This window comes from Cervus canadensis, chromosome 23 (assembly GCF_019320065.1).
Source record: "Cervus canadensis isolate Bull #8, Minnesota chromosome 23, ASM1932006v1, whole genome shotgun sequence".
NCBI classification, from domain to species: domain Eukaryota; kingdom Metazoa; phylum Chordata; class Mammalia; order Artiodactyla; family Cervidae; genus Cervus; species Cervus canadensis.
In genome coordinates this window covers 52,167,031-52,186,369 of record NC_057408.1, presented here as the reverse complement: position 1 = coordinate 52,186,369, position 19,339 = coordinate 52,167,031, and the positions used below count along the sequence as shown (strand labels likewise).

The 19,339-nt window shown below is 44.6% G+C and overlaps 1 protein-coding gene across 2 annotated transcripts; it reads right to left on the bottom strand.

Annotated features, from left to right (window-relative positions):
• Positions 1-10,491: 10,491 nt before the first annotated feature.
• Positions 10,492-18,758, bottom strand: TGIF1 (TGFB induced factor homeobox 1). 2 transcript variants are annotated; one of them, XM_043444240.1, is made up of 3 exons: positions 18,314-18,758; positions 12,499-12,725; positions 10,492-11,508 (listed from the first exon to the last, which is right to left on the bottom strand). In XM_043444240.1, the coding sequence occupies exons 2-3, from the start codon at positions 12,679-12,681 to the stop codon at positions 10,933-10,935; spliced, it is 759 nt and encodes a 252-aa protein (XP_043300175.1). In that variant the 5' UTR covers positions 12,682-12,725; positions 18,314-18,758; the 3' UTR covers positions 10,492-10,932. The 2 variants fall into 2 exon arrangements, with proteins under 2 accessions (XP_043300175.1, XP_043300174.1); XM_043444239.1 differs by lacking the exon at positions 18,314-18,758 and adding an exon at positions 17,874-18,287.
• Between the last annotated feature and the right edge of the window lie 581 nt (positions 18,759-19,339).

Sequence of the window (19,339 nt, the reverse complement as noted above, 5' to 3'; positions counted from 1 at the left end):
AAAATTTTAAAGACTCAATATTATCTAACCTATCACCCTTAAATATAACTGCATCTTGGCTCTGGAAAAAATGAAGAAGAAATTGGTTATAATGATTTTCTCAAGGAAAGGGAACTGGGTGGTTGAGGAATAGAGGAGAGGGGGTTTCCCTGGTGGCTCAGATGGTAAAGAATCATCCTGCAATGCAGGAGAACTGGGTTTGATTCCTGGAAGATCCTTTGGAGAAGGGAATGGCTACCAACTCCAATATTCTTGCCTGGAGAATTTCATGGACAGAGGAGCCTGCCAGGCTACAGCCATGGGGTGTCAAATAGACACGACTAACACTTTCACACTTTGCATAGTCTTAGTAACTCATTTGTCCTTTTTGCTTTTTGTTCCAGGAGCATTTAGATCCTTTTGGAAATATTAAATGAAATTAAAGCATTGACAGAAAATGCTGGAAAAAATAAAACTGTATCTTGATAAGGAACATTGCTATATGTTTGTAACTCAGAATTTCCAATCCACTGCCAGAGTCCCAATTAACTAGCCCACACTTGTTATCTGAGGGCCGTCATGATGGATATAACATACTGTGCTTAGTAACTACTGTACTAGTAAGAGTTCCCCTAAACGGAAGTTTCTCCGGTCTACAGAGCATCAGGCCAGCATACATTAATTTACATACCTGCATGCATGTCCTTGCAAGTGAGCTTAAGAGCCCTGATCCTCCACTGGCAGAGATTTGAGTTACAAAGAGGGACACCCCCAACCCCATTCACCCGTCCGTTTGACATTGTGACTCCAAGTATTATTGTGGAAAACACCGTCCAGTTGAAGAAAACGTGCTGTTGCGTGAACACAGTGGGCAGAAGGAGAAACAGGAAGGCTGAGATTAGAGTCTGCTTTATGGTTCTTTTGATGTTTTCTGAGCCAACTGTGGAAGCCAGTGAGGCTCTGAGCGAGCGATCAAAGGTGCCTCTGCAGGTTCAGGTTAATAGGGAGCTGGCCAATCAGGACTGCACCTGCCTTTCAAACAGCAGCACATCCCACCAAGGAAAGTTCATCTTTTAGTCAAACTTGAAGGTGGCAGTCCTTTTAGAAAATGTACACAGGCTAAATTTATTCTTGCTGTGTCGTAGGCCTCTGAAGGGAAAATAATGCTCTGCTTTATATTCTTCCCATAGAAGTATTTATTTATTTTAAAGCTGATCTTTGCCACATGGTGTATACCGCTTAAGACCTCTGGCTCTAACAACTACACAGCCTGGTTTCGCAAAAGGTAGATGTTTGGGGATTTGGAAGAGAGGGGTGGAGAGGCAGTCATAAATCTCTACCTGCTTTTTAAAACTTCAACTGTAGGAATTCCCTGGAGGTCCAGTGGTTAAGACTCTGAGCTTTCACTCCTGAGGACCTAGGTTTGATCCCTGGTGTAGGAACTAAGATGCCACAAGCTGTGCAGTGTGGCCAAAAAGGAAAAAAAGAAAAGAGAAAACTGTGTTATTTGATGAAGCTGTAGCTTTGTCCCAGAGCAGTTACTTCATCTTTATTTGGGGAAATACAGCTTAAAAGACGCTTTTTTTTTTTTTTTTACAGAGGAAATTGAAAATAGTGCAGAGTAACTGAAGCCACTAGAATAAATCTAAAGATTCTCACAGTCAAAATAAAAAGCAGAAATGTACTAAACAAGGTAGTAAGCCAAGGTCACAGGCTCAGAAAGCCGATACTTAGAAAGGGAAAAAAAAACGCATTGGATAGAAGATTAAGTGTTAAGACTTACACAGAGAAACTACAAAACAGATTTCTTGGCCTTGGAGAGTTCATTATTTCAGGCCCTGGCTCGTCATACAGTTTAGGAAATCAGGAGGATGTGTCAAATCCTGCAAGTCTCCCAGAGAAGCAGATGCAGCCAAGAGGAAATGGAGTGGGGAGGGGAGGAGGTGTTGGAGAGCAGAAACATAAGTGCAGGTACTTGAAAGAGAAAACTTGTATATGATTGTCTGCCAAAGCGACAGTCAAATCTTTACTGAACAGCCTGATAAAAGTAGGACGGTTCCAAGTTTTTTCATTTTAGGCATATTGTGTGGAAAGTGTGAACTTGGGACTTCCCTGGTGGTCCAGTGGCTTAGAATCTATGTTCCCAATGCAGGGGGCCTGAGTTTGATCCCTGGTCAGGGAACTAGATCCCACACGCTGCAAAGAAGACTGAAGATCCTGCGTGCCACAGGTGAGACCTGGTGCAGCCAAATAAGTAAATACATATTTTTTTTTAAGTGTGAACTTGCAGAATCTCCTAGGGAACATGGATTTATTATGGCTGGTATCCATACACAAACTGAACTCAGATGAGTCTAGTTCCTCACCTACACAGTAGGAATAATATCTCTCATCTGGGCTGTGAGGGCTAAATGAGATATACACCCAAAGTGTTCAAGAGCTATTGTAATAATAATATAACAAAGTGTTCAATATTTTATATTTATATAATATTGTATCTTTTCTTTTCCAAATCAGTCTAACAGTTTTCATTTCAATACTAGATTTACAGATGCTACCAAGAAAACCACGTTACAGTTGAAAGGACTTTTGATTCAAGAATGTAAAATATGTGATGGTCCAGGTTGAGGAGACTGACTGTACAAATAGGCTAGGGGAAAAGAAAAGTTAACTAACAAAATATATATATACACTGGCTTTTCACAAACTCATATGAATAAATCAAACTTCAAAACAAAAATCAGGTACTTCCCTGGTAGTCCAGTGGTTAGGACTCCATACTCCCAGTGCAGAGGACCTGGGTGGTTCGATCTCTGGTCTGGGAACTAGATCCCACATGCCACAACTAAGACCCTTAATATAATGAGACAAAAGTTAACACAAATTTACTTTGTGTTATTTATTTTGTCTCATTAGTTAATGAGACAAAAGTTAACATAAATTTATTTAAAGTTTACATTAAGAGTTAAAAGACTATCTTTTACTGTATTTCAATCTACTTCTAGTCTCTAAAAGCCCTATTCTATGAAAATTTATAAGAATACATGCCTTTAAAGTATTAAATATATATATTAGCAATAATTACCAATAATTTGAGACAAGATAGAAAAGCTGAATTTGTCCTAAGATCATAATTTTGAGGGGCTTCCCTTGTAGCTCAGTTGGTAAAGAATCTGCCTATAATGCAAGAGACCCAGGTTTGATTCCCAGGTGGGGAAGATCCCCTGGAGAAGGAAATGGCAACCCACTCCAGTATTCTTTCCTGGAGATTCCCATGGACAGAGGAGCCTGGCAGGTAACAGTCCATGGGCTTGCAAGAGTCAGACATGACTTAGCAACTAAACCACCATAAATTTGAGTGATCCAATCAAATGTGACCATGTTCAAGTTTCAGTAATTTTAATTATAAAGACAAGTTTGGAATATTAACCAACAAAACCTAAACTGGCAAGGCTTCCTAGGATAACAATTTACCTTCTAGTTTCCTCTATGGCTTCATTTTCCTTGTCTATACAGGAATATTAAATGCATGTCCAAGTCTGAATAAATTCCTATCATGGGCTTTTATCTTATTTGTAAGTCATTGACCCGGTGCTTCAAAGGTTGTATATTCTTCAGTGTCTATGAAACATTTCATTCAAAAACTGTTTCTTTGACATTTGGTGAAATCCTCATAGTACTTACTGTGGGCTGCATATCTTGATCATGCTGTCCTTGTTTGTCATCTGTCCAATTGTGACTGTCAACTTTAAGTTACTTCATCAGCCACAGGCATCCATTGAATATTTTGTTTTCAATCTCAGAATCAAACTCATCTCAGATGAGAGTCTGTTTTTTTTCAGTGAGACCATTTAAAACTTGATCTCTGAACATTGCTTTTTATTCTCTGGCTGGGTTCTAGAGATAAACTTTATTTTTTGGTTTGATCTGAATGCATGTTTACCTTCCTGCAGTGTTAGGTCTATCGGTTAGTGTCCTGGTTTTACATATTTTACGGGCTACACAATATGTATACCATAATATATACAATATGTGAAATGAAGTCGCTCAGTCGTGTCCGACTCTTTGCGACCCCATGGACTGTAGCCTACCAGAATCCTCAGTCCATGGGATTTTCCAGGCAAGAATACTGGAGTGGGTTGCCATTTCCTTCTCCAGGGGATCTTCCCAACTCAGGGGTTGAACCTGCATTGTAGACCGACCCTTTACCATCTGAGCTACCAGCTACAATATGTACAATATAGTATACAAAATATGTATACCATAGTATGAGCCCAAATGGAACTCTCATTGACTAAGTTGACCTGGGTGATAATTTTACAGTAAATTGTTTTTTGTTTTAACAACAACAAAAGCACACACATTTTTTTCTAGGTAGGTCTGGAAAAAAAATAAACTGTCAGTTCCCAATGTTCTACATAACGAAGAGAAACAATGGCTAAAAAATAGGGCAATGGTTCCCAAATTTGTCTATACATTAGAATCACCAAGGGATCTTTAAAAAATTCCCAAACCCAAATCACAGTTGTTTTCAAACCTTTTTAGGTGTTTCCAATGCGCAGATAAATTTGAGAACTCTTAATTTATAGTTTAAAAGTAACTAAAGGATCAGTTACTTTCAAAAGAAAGGAACTTCAAGGAGGTAAGATGTGCAAGTGCATACCTGGTTTCCTTAGGGCACACCTCACTCTTCAGAAGACTAAGGGTGGCAGAGAGCTGCAGCCTTATTGACCTGAGATGTCAAGGACAGAATTGGGGTTGGTGGAGCAGATGGAAAGTTAGGAGAGAAATCCTGGAAAGGAAGGAGCTGCAGAAGGAGCAAACCTCAAACTCTGAACCTAAACTCTATCCAAATCAGCTTGTTCAGGGAGATCCCAGTGAGGCCACTGGACGGCAGCAGCTGGAAGCTGAAAGAACTGCTCAGAGATCTGAGCTACTATCTACTCCAGGGGAGAAGGAGACTGAGGCTTCAGTCCAGCCAAATGAACTGGCTGCCGGAACAAAAATTAACACTCTTCATACGAATGTAGGAGAATCCAGAGTCCTTATTAATATGTCATCCATAATGTCTACCGTATAATAAAATGTCATTAGACAAGCAAAACAGCATCAATATTTGACTCGTACTGAGGCAAAATGACATCAAATACTTTAATAAAGCTATAGTAAATAACTTATAAGGAAACATACTCATAATTAATAAACTGATGGGGAATCTAGGCAGAGAAATAGCAATGATAAAAAAAAAGGACTAATTGGGAATTCTGTATGTGAAAAATAGAATAACTAATACTAAAATTCACTGGATGGCCTTAACAGCATATTAGAGACAGTAGAAGAGTTAGTGAATTAAAAATTAATACAAACTATCCAATCTGAAGAATAAAGAGAAATGAGATTAAAGAAAAACAGAATCTAAGACAATAATGTAATATAAATCTACTGAAGTTTAAGGAGAGAAGAGAAAAAAAATTTTTGAAGAAATAATGGCCAGTATTTCCTAAATTTGGTAAAAAAACAAAATAAACTTACAGATTCAAGCTCAACAATTCCAAGCAGGATAATTTCAATTATACCTTTTGTTGTTCAGTCGTGTCCAACTCTTTGCAACTCCATGGACTGCAGCACGCCAGGCTTCCCTGTCCTTCACTATCTCCCGGAGTTTGCTCAAACTCATGTCTATCAAGTTGGTGATGCTATCCAACCATCTCATTCTCTGTCGCCCCCTTCTCTTCCTGCCTTCAATCTTTCCCAGCATCAGGGTTTTTTCAAATTATACGTAGGCCCATCATCAGTTCAGTCGCTCAGTCATGTCCGACTCTTTGTGACCCCATGAACCGCAGCATGCCAGGCCTCCCTGTCCATCACCAACTCCCGGAATTTACCCAAACTCCTGTCCATTGAGTCAGTGATGCCATCCAACCATCTCATCCTGTCATCCCCTTCTCCTCCTGCCTTCAATCTTTCCCAACATCAGGGTCTTTTCGAATGAGTCAGCTCTTTGCATCAGGTGACCAAAGTATTGGAGTTGCAGCTTCAACATCAGTCCTTCCAATGAACACCCAGGACTGATCTCCTTTAGGATGGACTGGTTGGATCTCCTTGCAGTCCAAGGGACTCTCGAGGGTCTCTCCAAACACCACAGTTCAAAAGCATCAATTCTTTGGGCGCTCAGCTTTCCTTTACAGTCCAAATCTCACATCCATACATGACTACTGGAAAAACCATAGCCTTGACTGATGGACCTTTGTTGAAAAGTAATGTCTCTTGCTTTTTAATATGCTGTCTAGGTTGGTCATAACTTTCCTTCCAAGGAGTAAGTGTCTTTTAATTTCATGGCTGCAGTCACCATCTGCAGTGATTTTGGAGCCCCCCAAAATAAAGTCAGCTACTGTTTCCACTGTTTCCCCATCCATTTGCCATCAAGTGATGGGACCGGATGCCATGATCTTAGTTTTCTGAATGTTGAGCTTTAAGCCAACTTTTTCACTCTCCTCTTTCACTTTCATCAAGAGGCTTCTTTAGTTCTTCTTCACTTTCTGCTATATGGGTGGTGTCATCTGCATATCTGAGGTTATTGATATTTCTCCCGGCAATCTTGATTCCAGCTTGTGCTTCTTCCAGCCCAGCGTTTCTCATGATGTACTCTGCATATAAGTTAAATAAGCAGGGTGACATATACAGCTTTGACATACTCCTTTTCCTATTTGGAACCAGTCTGTTGTTCCATGTCCAGTTCTAACTGTTGCTTCCTGACCTGCATACAGGTTTCTCAAGAGGCAAGTCAGGTGGTCTGGTATTCCCATCTCTTTCAGAATTTTCCACATCATAGCCAAACTGCAGAAATGCAAAGATGAAAGAGCCAGAGAAAGACATTAGATACAAAAGAACAATGATACAAGTGAAAACTGATGTCTCTTTAGAAACCATGGAAACCAGACAATAAATGCCTTTCAAATGATGGAAAAAACAACCCAGCATTCTATCTTTAGTGAAACTATCCTTCGAAGATGAAAGTAAGAGTCATTTTCAATGAAAAAAAAAAAAAAAAACGATTAGTCACCAGCAGCCCTGCACAATTCTCGAGAAAATTCAAGCTGAAGTGTCATTTGGACTCGCAAGGAATGAAGAATATCAGACGTGGCTCAGATGTTTAGATGACACCACCCTTATGGCAGAAAGCAAAGAAGAACTAAAGAGCCTTTTGATGAAAGTGGAAGAGAGTGAAAACGTTGGCTTAAAACTCAACATTCAGAAAACTAAGATCATGGCATCCAGTCCCAACACTTCATGGCAAATAGATGGGGAAACAGTGGAAACAGTGACAGACTTTATTTGGGGGGGCTCCAAAATCATTGCAGATGATGACTACAGCCATGAAATTAAAAGATGCTTTCTCCTTGAAAGAAAAGCTATGAGCAACCTAGACAGCATATTAAAAAAGAGACATTACTTTGCCAACAAAGGTCCATCTAGTCAAAGTTATGGTTTATCCAGTAGTCATGCATGCATGTGTGAGCTGGACTATAAACAAAGCTGAGCGCCAAAGAATTGATACTTTTGAACTGTGGTGTTGGAGAATTCTTGAGAGTCCCTTGGCCACCTGATGTGAAGAACTGACTCATTGGAAAAGACCCTGATGCTGGGAAAGACTGAAGGTAGAAGGGGACGACAGAGGATGAGATGGTTGGATGGCATCACCATCACTCTATGGATATGAGTTTGAGTAAGCGCCAGGAGTTGGTGATGGATAGGGAAGCCTGGCGTGCTGCAGTCCATGGGGTCACAAAGAGTCGGACATGACTGAGTGACTGAACTATTAAAAATACTATATACAGGCATAGCTTGTTTTTATTGCACTTTGCTTCACTGTGCTTTACAGATGTTGTATTTTTTATGTCAAGTCTATCAATGCCACAGCATTTGTTCACTTCATGTCTCTGTGCTACCTTTTAGTAATTCTCACAGTAATTCAAATTATTTCATTTGTATCATATTTGTTATAGTGATCTGTAATCACTGATCTTTTTCATTCCTGCCTTTGGCTGCACCTCTGCAGCTTATGGGATTTTTGTTCCCCAGCCAGGGATCAAATCCATGCCCTTGGCAGCAAAAGCAGAGTCCTAACCACTGGACCACCAGGGAATTTCCTCAGTGATCTTTGATGTTATTAAGTGTTGCAAAATGATTATGACTTGCTGAAAGCTGAGATGATAGTTAGTTACTTCTTAGCAAATAAAGTATTTTTAAATTAAGTTATATACTTTTTTATTGGATTAATGATTCTATACACTTTATAGAATACAGTATAAACATAACTTCTATACGGATTGGGAAACCAAAAAATTTGTGTGACTCACTTTGTGCTATTCCCGTCATTGTGGAGGTCTGGAACCAAACCCACAATATCTCCAAGGTATGCCTGTATACATTCTCTTTTCTCTTATTTTTTGAAAAAAAAAAAAAAAAAATAGTCCTGGTTCAAACAAAAATTATGACATACTGTTGGATTTATCAGTTATAGCTAAAATATATATAAAAAACAACAAAAAAAGAAGAGAGTAAATGGAACTATACTGTTGCAAGTTTCTATATTTTGTATGAGGTTGTGTAATATTAATTCTAAGCTGATTGTGATAAATCAAAGATGTATATTGCAATCCCATAAGAACAACCATTAAAAACAAGATAGTTTGAAAGAGAATAGGAAACTTACAACAAAGTATGTAAAATATTCAACTAACCCCAAAAAAGGCAGGAAAACAGGAACAGGGAGAGGGAAAAAAAAATCCAAATGGTAAACTGAACCCAAACATGTCAATAATTGTATTAAATATAAATCAACCAAACACTCAAAGTAAAAGGCAGAGATTGTTAGGCTAAATTAAAAAGCAAGACCCAAATACATTCTAGTCTTAAAGAGATGAGCTTTAAACACAAATTAAATGAGAAAAGATATACCATTTAGATACTAAGCATAAAAATTATTTCTATTTGTCTCCAACTTGAATAAATACTCTATTACATGTACTTTTCCAGTTATGTTTATTATATACCACTTATTTATCCACCCAGCTCTATTCGGGGTGATTTTTCTTTTTTTAATGTTTGGGTTTCATTTGACCCTTGACACTTATTTTTCTTCCAAATCACTATGACTGCTTCCTCCTGCTCCCCCCACTGTATGATTAATGAAATGTCTTATCAAGGGAAGCCTTTCAGGATTTGCTGGGCTCCCTTATCTGCACTCAAAGAATTCCAGCCTTTGATCTAGCTATTAAAGCCAGTAATGATTCTTAATTGCCTGCAGTTTATTTCATTTTTGTTTACTTTGTTCCTTTTATATATTTCATTTTTGGTTTTGTCTATTTCTACGACTCTGAGGTGGGCCTAGGCCAGGCTGACGTGCCCCCCCTTCATTATTGCCTCCCTCTCAGACTAGAGCATCCGCCTTCTCCTCCCTTGTTTTTCTTTCAACTCTTAGTTGTCCTCATTAGTTTTTCTCTTCCACTTAGAAAAGAGTTTAGCTCTTTTTACTGTAGAGACCTTCTAAACAGAATTTCAAAATTAGACAAACTTGAGTTTGCAAGAATTTTTCTACATTCTTTAAACAATACTGAAGCTCTAACGCTCCCTCAAACTTGGACAATTCATAGCTGGGGCAGGGCTGGAAAGAACATGACTATAATAACAAAGAAACTTCATACTAAGCATGACTACAAAGAATGGTTTTGTGGCATGTGACAAACCCGCTCAACCATGTAAGTGAAAGGAACACCACCAATCCCCTTCTAGCCATCCTGGCTTCATAAAGAATTGCCTATTCCAACAAACTCCACTTGTGTCGGGCACCACTTTTCCCAAACCATGACCTTAGAAAAGAAACCTAATAAATTAACAATTATTTGGCAACCTAATAAATTAACAAGAGTTGTGGGAGACACAACTCTGCTGTTTTAACCATTTTAGGCAGTGCTTTGAAAAATGATTTTAAACGTAAAGGCCTCACCTAACTGGACCACTGAACAAAAGTTATTTTAGGGTAACATGACAGAGGCAATACTAAGAACTGCTTGGGTTGTTGTTTACTTCTGAAAACTTAGGCCACATTCCGGTGCTTCAAGACTTTCCTTTTCAACATGGGTCACAGCTTAAAATATGCAGTCTAGACCACCAAGGGATTTTTGGTTAGCTAAACACCGATGGAAATGATTCATTTCAATTTGTCATGCAGTTTTAAGAAAAGATTTAAGGGCCTGCTATGCCTCCTATCAAGAGTAAATATCACACATCCTGTTTATACAGACTGGCTTGTCCACAGTTGTTCAAAGAGTTAGTGACACCCCCCCAACTCACACTCCACCCTACCCCCAACTTCCTGCTCACTAGGGTGCTATATTCCTACTCATTTTTAAGAAGTGCCTCCCTCAACAAAATACTCTGTATTACAGGAATTTTTAAAGAAAATACTTTATTATGTCATGAAAAAAATGCATCAATCAACTAGATTCATACTTGTTTGAAAAAACAACTGAAAATTTATTAATTAGACAGTATGTGGGCATCCTGTTCCACATGGGAATGAGAAGATGCTATAGGTTCTCTAAGTATTGCACAGTCTGAAAAAAACACCAACGAAAAAAAAGGGAAGGGAAGGGGGAAAAAAAAAAATCACATGATCTTGGGAACCATCTCACATTATGAATAATCTACCAAGAAACATTAAAAAAAGAAAACCCTTTGTTTCTACAGTAGCTCTGAGTTTATAGTTCTTGGAATGACTGTATTCCATTGACGACATTTCAGTAACAGGAAGCTTCATTTTTAGCAATCCCATGTGCAAATATTAATAAAAAAATATATAAAATAATGCAAATTCATCTTTTGCTATCATCCCAGCAATCATAACATTTGTTTTTGAGAACTCTTTTGCTTGGGGAAAAAAAGGGGGGGTTAAGCCATAAGTTTTGCCTGAAGCTCCATCTCTGCAGCCTGTTTGAGTGCAACATCTACCAGAAGCTGAAATCCACTGAAATCTTGGTTGAGGTCCGGTGGAGTAGGGGGAGGAGTGTTGAAAAGACCACTCTGTGTGTTTGCACTTGGTCCAGACCTACAGGAGTCCTCTGCGTACATGAGGGAGGTGTCTGTAAAGCTGCTGTTTGCCATCTGCTGTGTATCTGTGTTCTGTCCCACACCAACTGACTGGCAGAGAGAGAAAGGCACATCTTTTAATGCAGTCACGGTGGTATGACAGATCACTGATGGACGAGCCAAAATGGATCCTGGGGAGGACGGCTTAGGAGACAGTGGCCTCCCCAGGCCTGGGTTGGGCCCAGCTGTACAAGAGTGAAACGGGCTCTCCTCTAGAGCTGGCATGAGGTTCCTAATGCTCACTGCTGACTCCACAGAGCTGGCTTCAGTCATCTTGGCCCCACGGCGGGAAATTGTGAACCGATTTGGATCTTTGCCATCCTTTCTCAGCATGTCGGGGAGAAGCCTGCGCCGGGCGTTGATAAACCAGTTACAGACCTGAAATTGTATGGGGATGTTTTAGACATGTTAACACTCTGCCAACACGCCTGAGAACCTCCTTCATCTTGTTGCTGAATCACTGAGTAGTGTCCAACTCTCTGCAACCCCATAGACTGTGGCCTACCAGGCTCCTCTGTCATGGAATTCTCCTAGAATGGGTTGCCATTTCCTCCTCCAGGGGATTTTCCCAGCCCAGGGATCAAACCCAAGTCACCTGCACTGGCAGGCAGATTCTTTAACCCAGAACTTTCTTGGAGGATGCCTAACTGGTCTCTCTCTTTGCATTAAAGAAGGCATGAAAAGGCTTATAGGAACCTACAAATTTATTTCAAGGTATTTTGAGCCCACCCAAGAAAGGAGAGGTGCTTCCTGTCATAAACCTCCTCCTTTTCTAATACAAATTCCCTTTTTGGCTTCTCATCATCCTTAAATCCTTTCAGGACAGAAAAAAAAAAAAAGGTATACGTTCTCAAATGTCTGAAAATTATTTTAGAGAGGGAAGTTTACCTTTTAACTCTCCCCATATTAACCTATTATCTACTGCCCAGCATTGAAGTTAATCAACTACAGGAAAACCTTCCTGTATGAAAAGAGCCACTCCTCCCAGTTACTGATTTTTTTCCCAGTTCAAATGACTATGTCAACAGACAGGACATGAATTACCTCACTTAAGTCTGTCCTTGTTTAAATATCAAACCAGTTTCCTGGGCAATAGAGTAAGATTTAACCTCCTTTTTATGTTCGGTGCATAAAGGAAGGCTCTTTTAGGCATTAAAGGAAATGCTGTTTGACAGATGACTGTCAAGTGTTTCTGTTTCTCTAGATAGCTAACAGTTATTAGCTGTTAGCACTATAAACTTTACAAGAAAAAGATATGCCCCCCCACCTTTGAGTGAGGAGGCAGTTTATGACTTGCTATATAGGAATGCTGTAAAGTGATTCTGGGCGGGGGGAATCCCACCACCCCTGGGAATGCCTTCTCCTTACCTGTAGTGTAGATAAGTGTGTTTGCTGGGACAGTAACGCTTTTTCTTGCTCTGAGGGGTAGGCGTTGTATCGGTGTTCATACAGCCAATCGCGGAGAATCTGAACAGACTCCTTGGGCAGGTTGCCCCTCCGCCTTCTCTTGCCTGAGCCAGCAGAAGAGGAGAGGTCCAGGGGACTGTCCATGCTGTCATCATCTTCAGTCTCACTGCCAGACGCGGCCACAACACCTAGGACAGGACAGAGGCCAGCTATCAGCTGCTTTTATCAGCAGAGCACCTACTGCAAAGCTCACCTCTTTTAAACACTCAGCACAACCGCATTTTCTCAACTTCTGAGAGTCCAGGGAAGCACCGGTGTTTCTTTGTCCTCAAACACCAGAGCTCGTCTGAAATCTGCAGGGTAACTCGACTCGCAGCGTATTCCAGATCCCCAGCCCACGGTCAGGTTCCCTTTTGTAGCCACTTTCCTACAGGACTCAACGACTCACATTCCTTTTGAGTGAAGCTCAGAAAAGTCTAATCCAACAAACGAGACAAAGCTGCACCCAAGGCGAATAGCGTGCCACGTGTGAAACAGGAGAGGTGGCACAGCAGACGGGATGTGTCTGACAACCTCCTCGGTGAGGTCATTGCTAACTGGGAAAAACAGGCCAGCCAGTATCTTAATGCATGTTTCAAGCGCTGTTCTTCCTCCCTCTTCCACTGCAGGTTTTGAAATAAAATGGAAGTTTTTTTCCCACTGATACAAGGAAGGAAAATTACACTCTTAACCCAGTTAGTATTCGAAAGATAAAATGCATGCCGGAATCTTCTGCCAGTTCCTTTTCCTTTTCACTGCTACTTCCTTTTATTCAAAACTAGACACCTACTTTTAATGGACAGCACTAGTCACTTTTTACTAAATACAAACAACCACTGATGCTTTCAGTTTCATGGCATAAAAAGCTTTTTCTACTTTTAGTATTTATGTTAAGACCTCAAAAGATGCCTAATACTGAGTAGATTTTTAAATTTCTATAAATTGCAATTGCCAGCTTAATCTGAACCTAGAATACTACATATCAATAAGCAGGATTCCGCTTTAAATCATTACATGACAAAGAAAACTTGAATATGCAACTCCCAAAGGAAACTCTTTTGTTTACAGGCACTTTAATCCTACCAGAAATTTTAAAAATTCACACACCATAGAGAATATTTAAATCACACTTAGACTGGGTTCCACAAAAATTCAAACTTGGCCCTTTCAGACATTTAAAGATAACTTTGACTTTTTTTTTTTTTCTGGCTCTGCCTCGAGGCATATGGGATCTTAGTTCCCCCAACCAGGAACAGAACCTGAACCCCCTGCATTGGAAACGTGGAGTCTTAACCAAGAAACTGCCCCCAAATTTTGAACTTTAACTTTCCCCCTTTCAAAAATACAAAAGGCTACTCTGACTAAAGAAAATGAATTCTTGTTTTTGAAGCATACTACAGTATGCTCTAAAAACCAGTATTTCTATGTAAAAGAAATTAAAGTAGCATGAAATGTAAAGGTAGGCATTCTCATTAACGTTGTTGACAGAACCTCAAGTAGTTTACCTTGGTAAGAAATAAAAATAGAATATTCCTCAGAGTGATAAACCATTCAATGGCTTTTAAAGGAATTTTTCCAAAACCCCTTTCTTTTAAAGCATTTGATGGATCACCAGTTAACTGAATCTAACTCTACTTGCTGACACATTTTCAGCTTTGGACAGCAGGGGGCAGAAGGTGCCGGAGGGAGTGTCCACAGAAAACGCAGAAACTTCCAAAGACAAAGTAAAGCAAGTTCTAACAAAAGAGGAGGATGATCTTGCAAATTCACTTCAGCTCAAGGCTTCATGAACAAACAGCCATCAGTAAAAGGCCCCAGAATCTTAAATTCTAACCGCTGCCACATTATCTGATGTCTCTTTCCCCAGAAGATTTCATTAAACTGCTTTTTAAAAAAAAAGTTTCAAAAAAAGGAGGCACATTTAAAACTGAAAGTGCTTTTCACTGTTGAGCAGATGAAAACCTTTAAAAACCCATGTTAAAATTTGGATGAAGAAGTATTGACCAAAAAATCCTTAAGAAATTAAAATCTGCACACTGAACAGTGAATTCCCAACTGTAAACTGATAATCACAAATAGTTTGAAACAAACAAAAACCCCCTAAAGTGTGTCCTTTGATCTGCTTACTTGGTTTGACAAGAAACCGTCACTCTCAAAACAGGCGAGTGACAGAAGGTAGATACCAGTTAAGCAATACCAAACTGCAGTGACTTTACTCTGCTCTCAGTTCACTAGAATCAATGAGTGCCAGGCCTCCGGACGTCTTAACAAAGCTGAAGGAACAGGAAGTTAAGACTTCAGTCCCTTGGCTGCCCCAGCTGGTATTTCACTACAGCAAACCACGTTTGCTGCTGTCAGGGCTGTTTCCATTAAAACTCTCCCTCCGGATTGTGGCTCAACTTGGAAAAACAAAAAGACTTTTCCACGTTACTCATTTCCTATTGTCAAAGAGCTTTTGAACGCTTTCCCGGTTACGACTTGTTTCCAAACGTCTTGCTCTGCTCACGCTTTAAAAAATGTGGTGATGGGGGGTGGGGGGAGCTGGGCGGGAAGCGGGGAATCACAAGCCTCTTACTCCATCCACATACAAGGAAATGTTGTTTAGACAGCCACAAGATGGCCTATGGATTCCACAACCCTGAAAAGCACTTTTTTCCCCCCTGAATAGGAGCGGCAGAGCACTGGGAAGGGTCAGAGATAGTGGTTGTGAAGTTGGACTTTAAAAAATAAAATCTGAAAGAGGCTAGAAAGGGATCTCGGAATAAGAATAACCGAAGGGAACTTATAAGTGTACTATCAGGAAAAAGCAAACCTAACAAGTTTCCGGATCTTAACATCTCGGGAGAAGTGACAGGAACCCTACTTAACACCCCAGACACTAGATCCAAGGAGCCCACCCCGTCAGGAGCCGGGAGCCGGGAGCAATGACACTTGGGGGATTTTCCTCAACGAGTCTTCTGCTCGTTTAAAAGTCACTTGGGGATATCTTTTTGGCATCCTCAGTTTTCTAAGGCGGGACACTATTATCACTAACCAGTCTTACAACCCCCCGGCTCCACGATTGGCTTTTTTTTAAAATGCTTTTATTTTCAACAAAACTTGAAAAGAGTTTCACAGACTTTCGTAAGACAGGCAGACAATAGTCGGACTCGGCGAGCCCGGCGGGGCCAGGTCTCTTCCGGAGCCCCGGCGGAGGCCGCTGGGCGCGGGGCCCCCAGGTGGCCGGAGGCCGGGGCGGGGGCAGGCAGGGCCGGGCGGAACGAGCCGAGGGAGGAGCCCGGCCCCCGCCGGCCCGCAGGCTTTTGTTCCGCCAGTTCTTCGGCCCCCGCCGGAGTCGCCCCTCCGAGCTCACGAGCGAGAGAGCTCGCCCAGGCCTCGAAGTTTCAGATTACAAGAAGAAACTAGAAACCGGACCGTGAATCTCAACGTCCGGAGGGGCCTGCCCACCCGCGGAGGATTTGCCAGGAAAACCTAAAAAGGGAAAGAAACCGGGGCCACCTCGGCAGCCTCTGCTCCCCCGCACGGGCTCTGAACCAGTCGGCGAAGTTTCCCCTCCAACACGTCACCTTTCATTGTTTCCATGAGTCGGCGCGCGGCGGCAGGACCGCGCGCCCCGGGGCAGCGCTCCACGGAGATTCCCCAGGGACCGGCGGGCTCCTGCCGGGCCCCGGCTGGGGGAGGGGGGCTTCGAGGGAAGCGGAACGGGAGGCACGGTGGGGAGGGGATACCCCAGAGCCCGGGGGTGGCCGGGGAGGATCATCCCTGCCGCCCGCGCCAGAACCCGAACAATGGGGCAAGCCAAGCCCTGCTCTCGCACCCCTAGGGGCACCCATCAGAAACACCCTTCCCCCCAACTTATCCCCGGCAGTTCACCACGAGGGAGGGAACGCCTCCCTCCCGGGGACGGTCTGAACCTGTCAGTCCTCTCCAAACTGACACCATACCCGATCCCCCGACGCCCCCTGTGCGCTCCCCGCGCGTGTTTTCTCTCCCAGTACAGTTAAACATCCAAACTTCTGAGCCCCCCAGGTCCCCGGCGAGGGGACGCGGGGAGTTGGTCCAACCTCAACTACCAACGACACCCCCCCTTGGGGGTGGGACGTTGAGTCTGACCCCCGCCCGCAAAGCGGGAGGTGCGGGGCTCCGCGTGTTTGAGTCACCGGCCCGGGGTCAATCGAACGTTAAGTCCAAAGTGAAAACGTGGCCGAGGACACACGCTCTCTCTCGATCCGGGGCTGACCCGCTCTAACTTGAGTCTGTGAACCGTATTCACCGCACGAGTCTGGAAGAACGTGGAACAGGAGCCAGTCTGGGCATGCGCAACACACCCCGCCGCCACCCCCCCCGCGCTGGCTTCCCCCAGCGATTAACTTCTGTTTTGAACCACTCGACATAAATCACAACAGAAAAGCCAGCTCCGGCCCACGACGGAACGTTCGGGGTGCCTCCCTGCCCGGGACTCAAAAGTTAACTTCAAAAGGGAGTTAACATTCTTTGACCTTTCGTGGTGGTGGTGGTGTTTTTTTCTTTCTTTCTGTGTATTTTGTTTTTAAACCAGACTGACGGCAAGTTTCAGTTGTAAAGCTTCCAGAAGGCCTGGTGGAAACAATGACAGACTCGCTCTTTGCATGTCACACTTGGACTCGTTCTCACTGCACGCCCTCAGTCCTAACTCTTCCTCTTGCCCCAAATTCATCGTGGGAAAACTTTTGTGACGCTAGGAATTCTGGAAAATCTTAACTTTCCCAAAGGGACCGACCCCCCCGGGGGCGATCGGGGGTCCAGAGTCGCGTTCCTCCGAGGTGAAACGCCCCATCCCGGGAAAAGTCGTGCCCGGACCCTGCCGGGAGCGAGTGGAGAGCCCCGGAGCCCAACTTTCAGACAAAGCGCCGCGGGCCGGGCCACCCCGGGTCCGACGGAGAAAAGCGGGGCGGGGGTACCCCCCAACTCGGGACCCCACTCCCCCGCCCGCGAGAAGCCACGCGGCGGCTCGGCGGAGCGTGGGGTGTCGGTGTGGAGACAATGAAACTTGGAGGCGCACAAACAAGGCGCGGAGCGTGCTTCTTGACAACGTGCCAGCAGCGTGGAGAGGCCCGTCTCCCCACAACAGCCCCTCGTGTTGTGTCTGGAAGGAAAACAGCAACGGCCGTTCCAGACGCAGCTTCCACAAAGAGGACGGCCGCGGCTCAGGCCCGCGAGCCCCCGGGGAGGACAAGTCCACCGAGTCACCCGCGCCGCCCGGCGAGCACGTTGCCCCGGGACCCGCGCCCAGGGTGCGCGCCGCCCGTGAGCCTTACCTTTCTTGCTTTTCATTCTGGAGTTTCCCGGCCAGCGCCAGGCGACAGCGGGGGTCTCGAGGGGCCAGGAGCGGGGACGGAGGGGCCGAGCGGTCGTCCTCCTTCCCGGCCGACTCTCCCGTAACTTGGAGGACGCGCTCCAGCCGTTATTGCTAAACCCGGCGGCGCTCGAATCCCAGGCGCCCGCTCCTCGGGCGGAATTCAAGTGACACTCGGGCTTCCTCCCGCCGGGATCTTCTGGCAGCGGGCCGGGGACGCTCCCTCGCCCAACCCGCTCCCCTCCCCACTCCGCTCCTTTGTTCGCGGCTCCTGCTCGGCGCACCTCGGCGCTGTCAGAGTGAGCGAGGCAAGGAGGGAAGGTACCGGAGGTCCTGCCTCCGCCCCCAGCCGCCCGCCCCGTCCCCCGCCCGCCCCGCCGCTCCTCCGCCCCTCCCCCGCACCTTCCAGCAGCCGAGGACCGCTCTGAGCGCCCGGGCCGCGCCGCCTCACCCCGCGCCCCCGGGGCGGCTGTCACCGGTCCCTCGTGGGGACGGCCGAGCCCAGGAACGCGATCCCTTGTCCCCGCCGCGCGCCCGCCGCCCGCATCCCCGGCTTGGCGGCGGCGACACCAGCCCTGAGTTGCTCCCTTGGGCCTTTCTTCCCGGGTCTGGCGGGGGTGCGTTTAGTTAGGAAATTGCAACAGATGGGGGAAAAAAAAAAAAACACACCACGCCGTTCCCTCCTCCACCCCAGGGAAGAAAAGAACCTCCCCTTTCGATTTTGACAGCTGCCCCAACTCCACCGGCCTGACTCGGGCCGCAGGAGTAGACAGCCGCTGCTGATTCAAGGGGCGGGGCTGCGCAGGAAAAGTATTCGGGAAAAGAACCAACTTCTTCCAGGACGCGCGGCTGCCATTGACACGCGCGGGCGCGGAGCGACGCACCCTTCTCCGGGGGCTCTTCCTCCCAAAGCAACAGTAGGGGGCGGGCGGGCGGGCGGGCGGGGGGATGGGGGGAGGATGAGACACAGACACCCTAGGCGAAAGTCTGTTCCCCCCGGCTAAAGCTGCGAGTTCCGGCCTGGATTGCAAGGCAGTTTCGAAATCTGACATGTTGCGGACAGACACTTGTCATGCTCACATGCTCTTTAAAAGTCGGTGCCTGGGGATGGCCCGGACGCGCGCCCGCCCCGCCTGAGACTCGGCCTGACACCCCACCCCCGGACCCCCGGGGCAGCTCGTCTGTTTCAGTAAACAGTCTACTTTTAGGACTTAACATCCTGCTAGGGGACCCCTTTTCCCCCACCCCACCCCCGGTATTTCAAACAGAAACTAACCATTAAGTAAACATATGTTCCTGTTGGTTTATTTTGGTTGAGAGTTAGGCGGGCTCCAGCGGGAGTTCCTGGATGAAATTACCCATTTTAAAAGTCCAGATGCTTTAGGCTGATTTCAAGAAATGCAGCCCCCTCCCCGCCCTCTCCTCTGG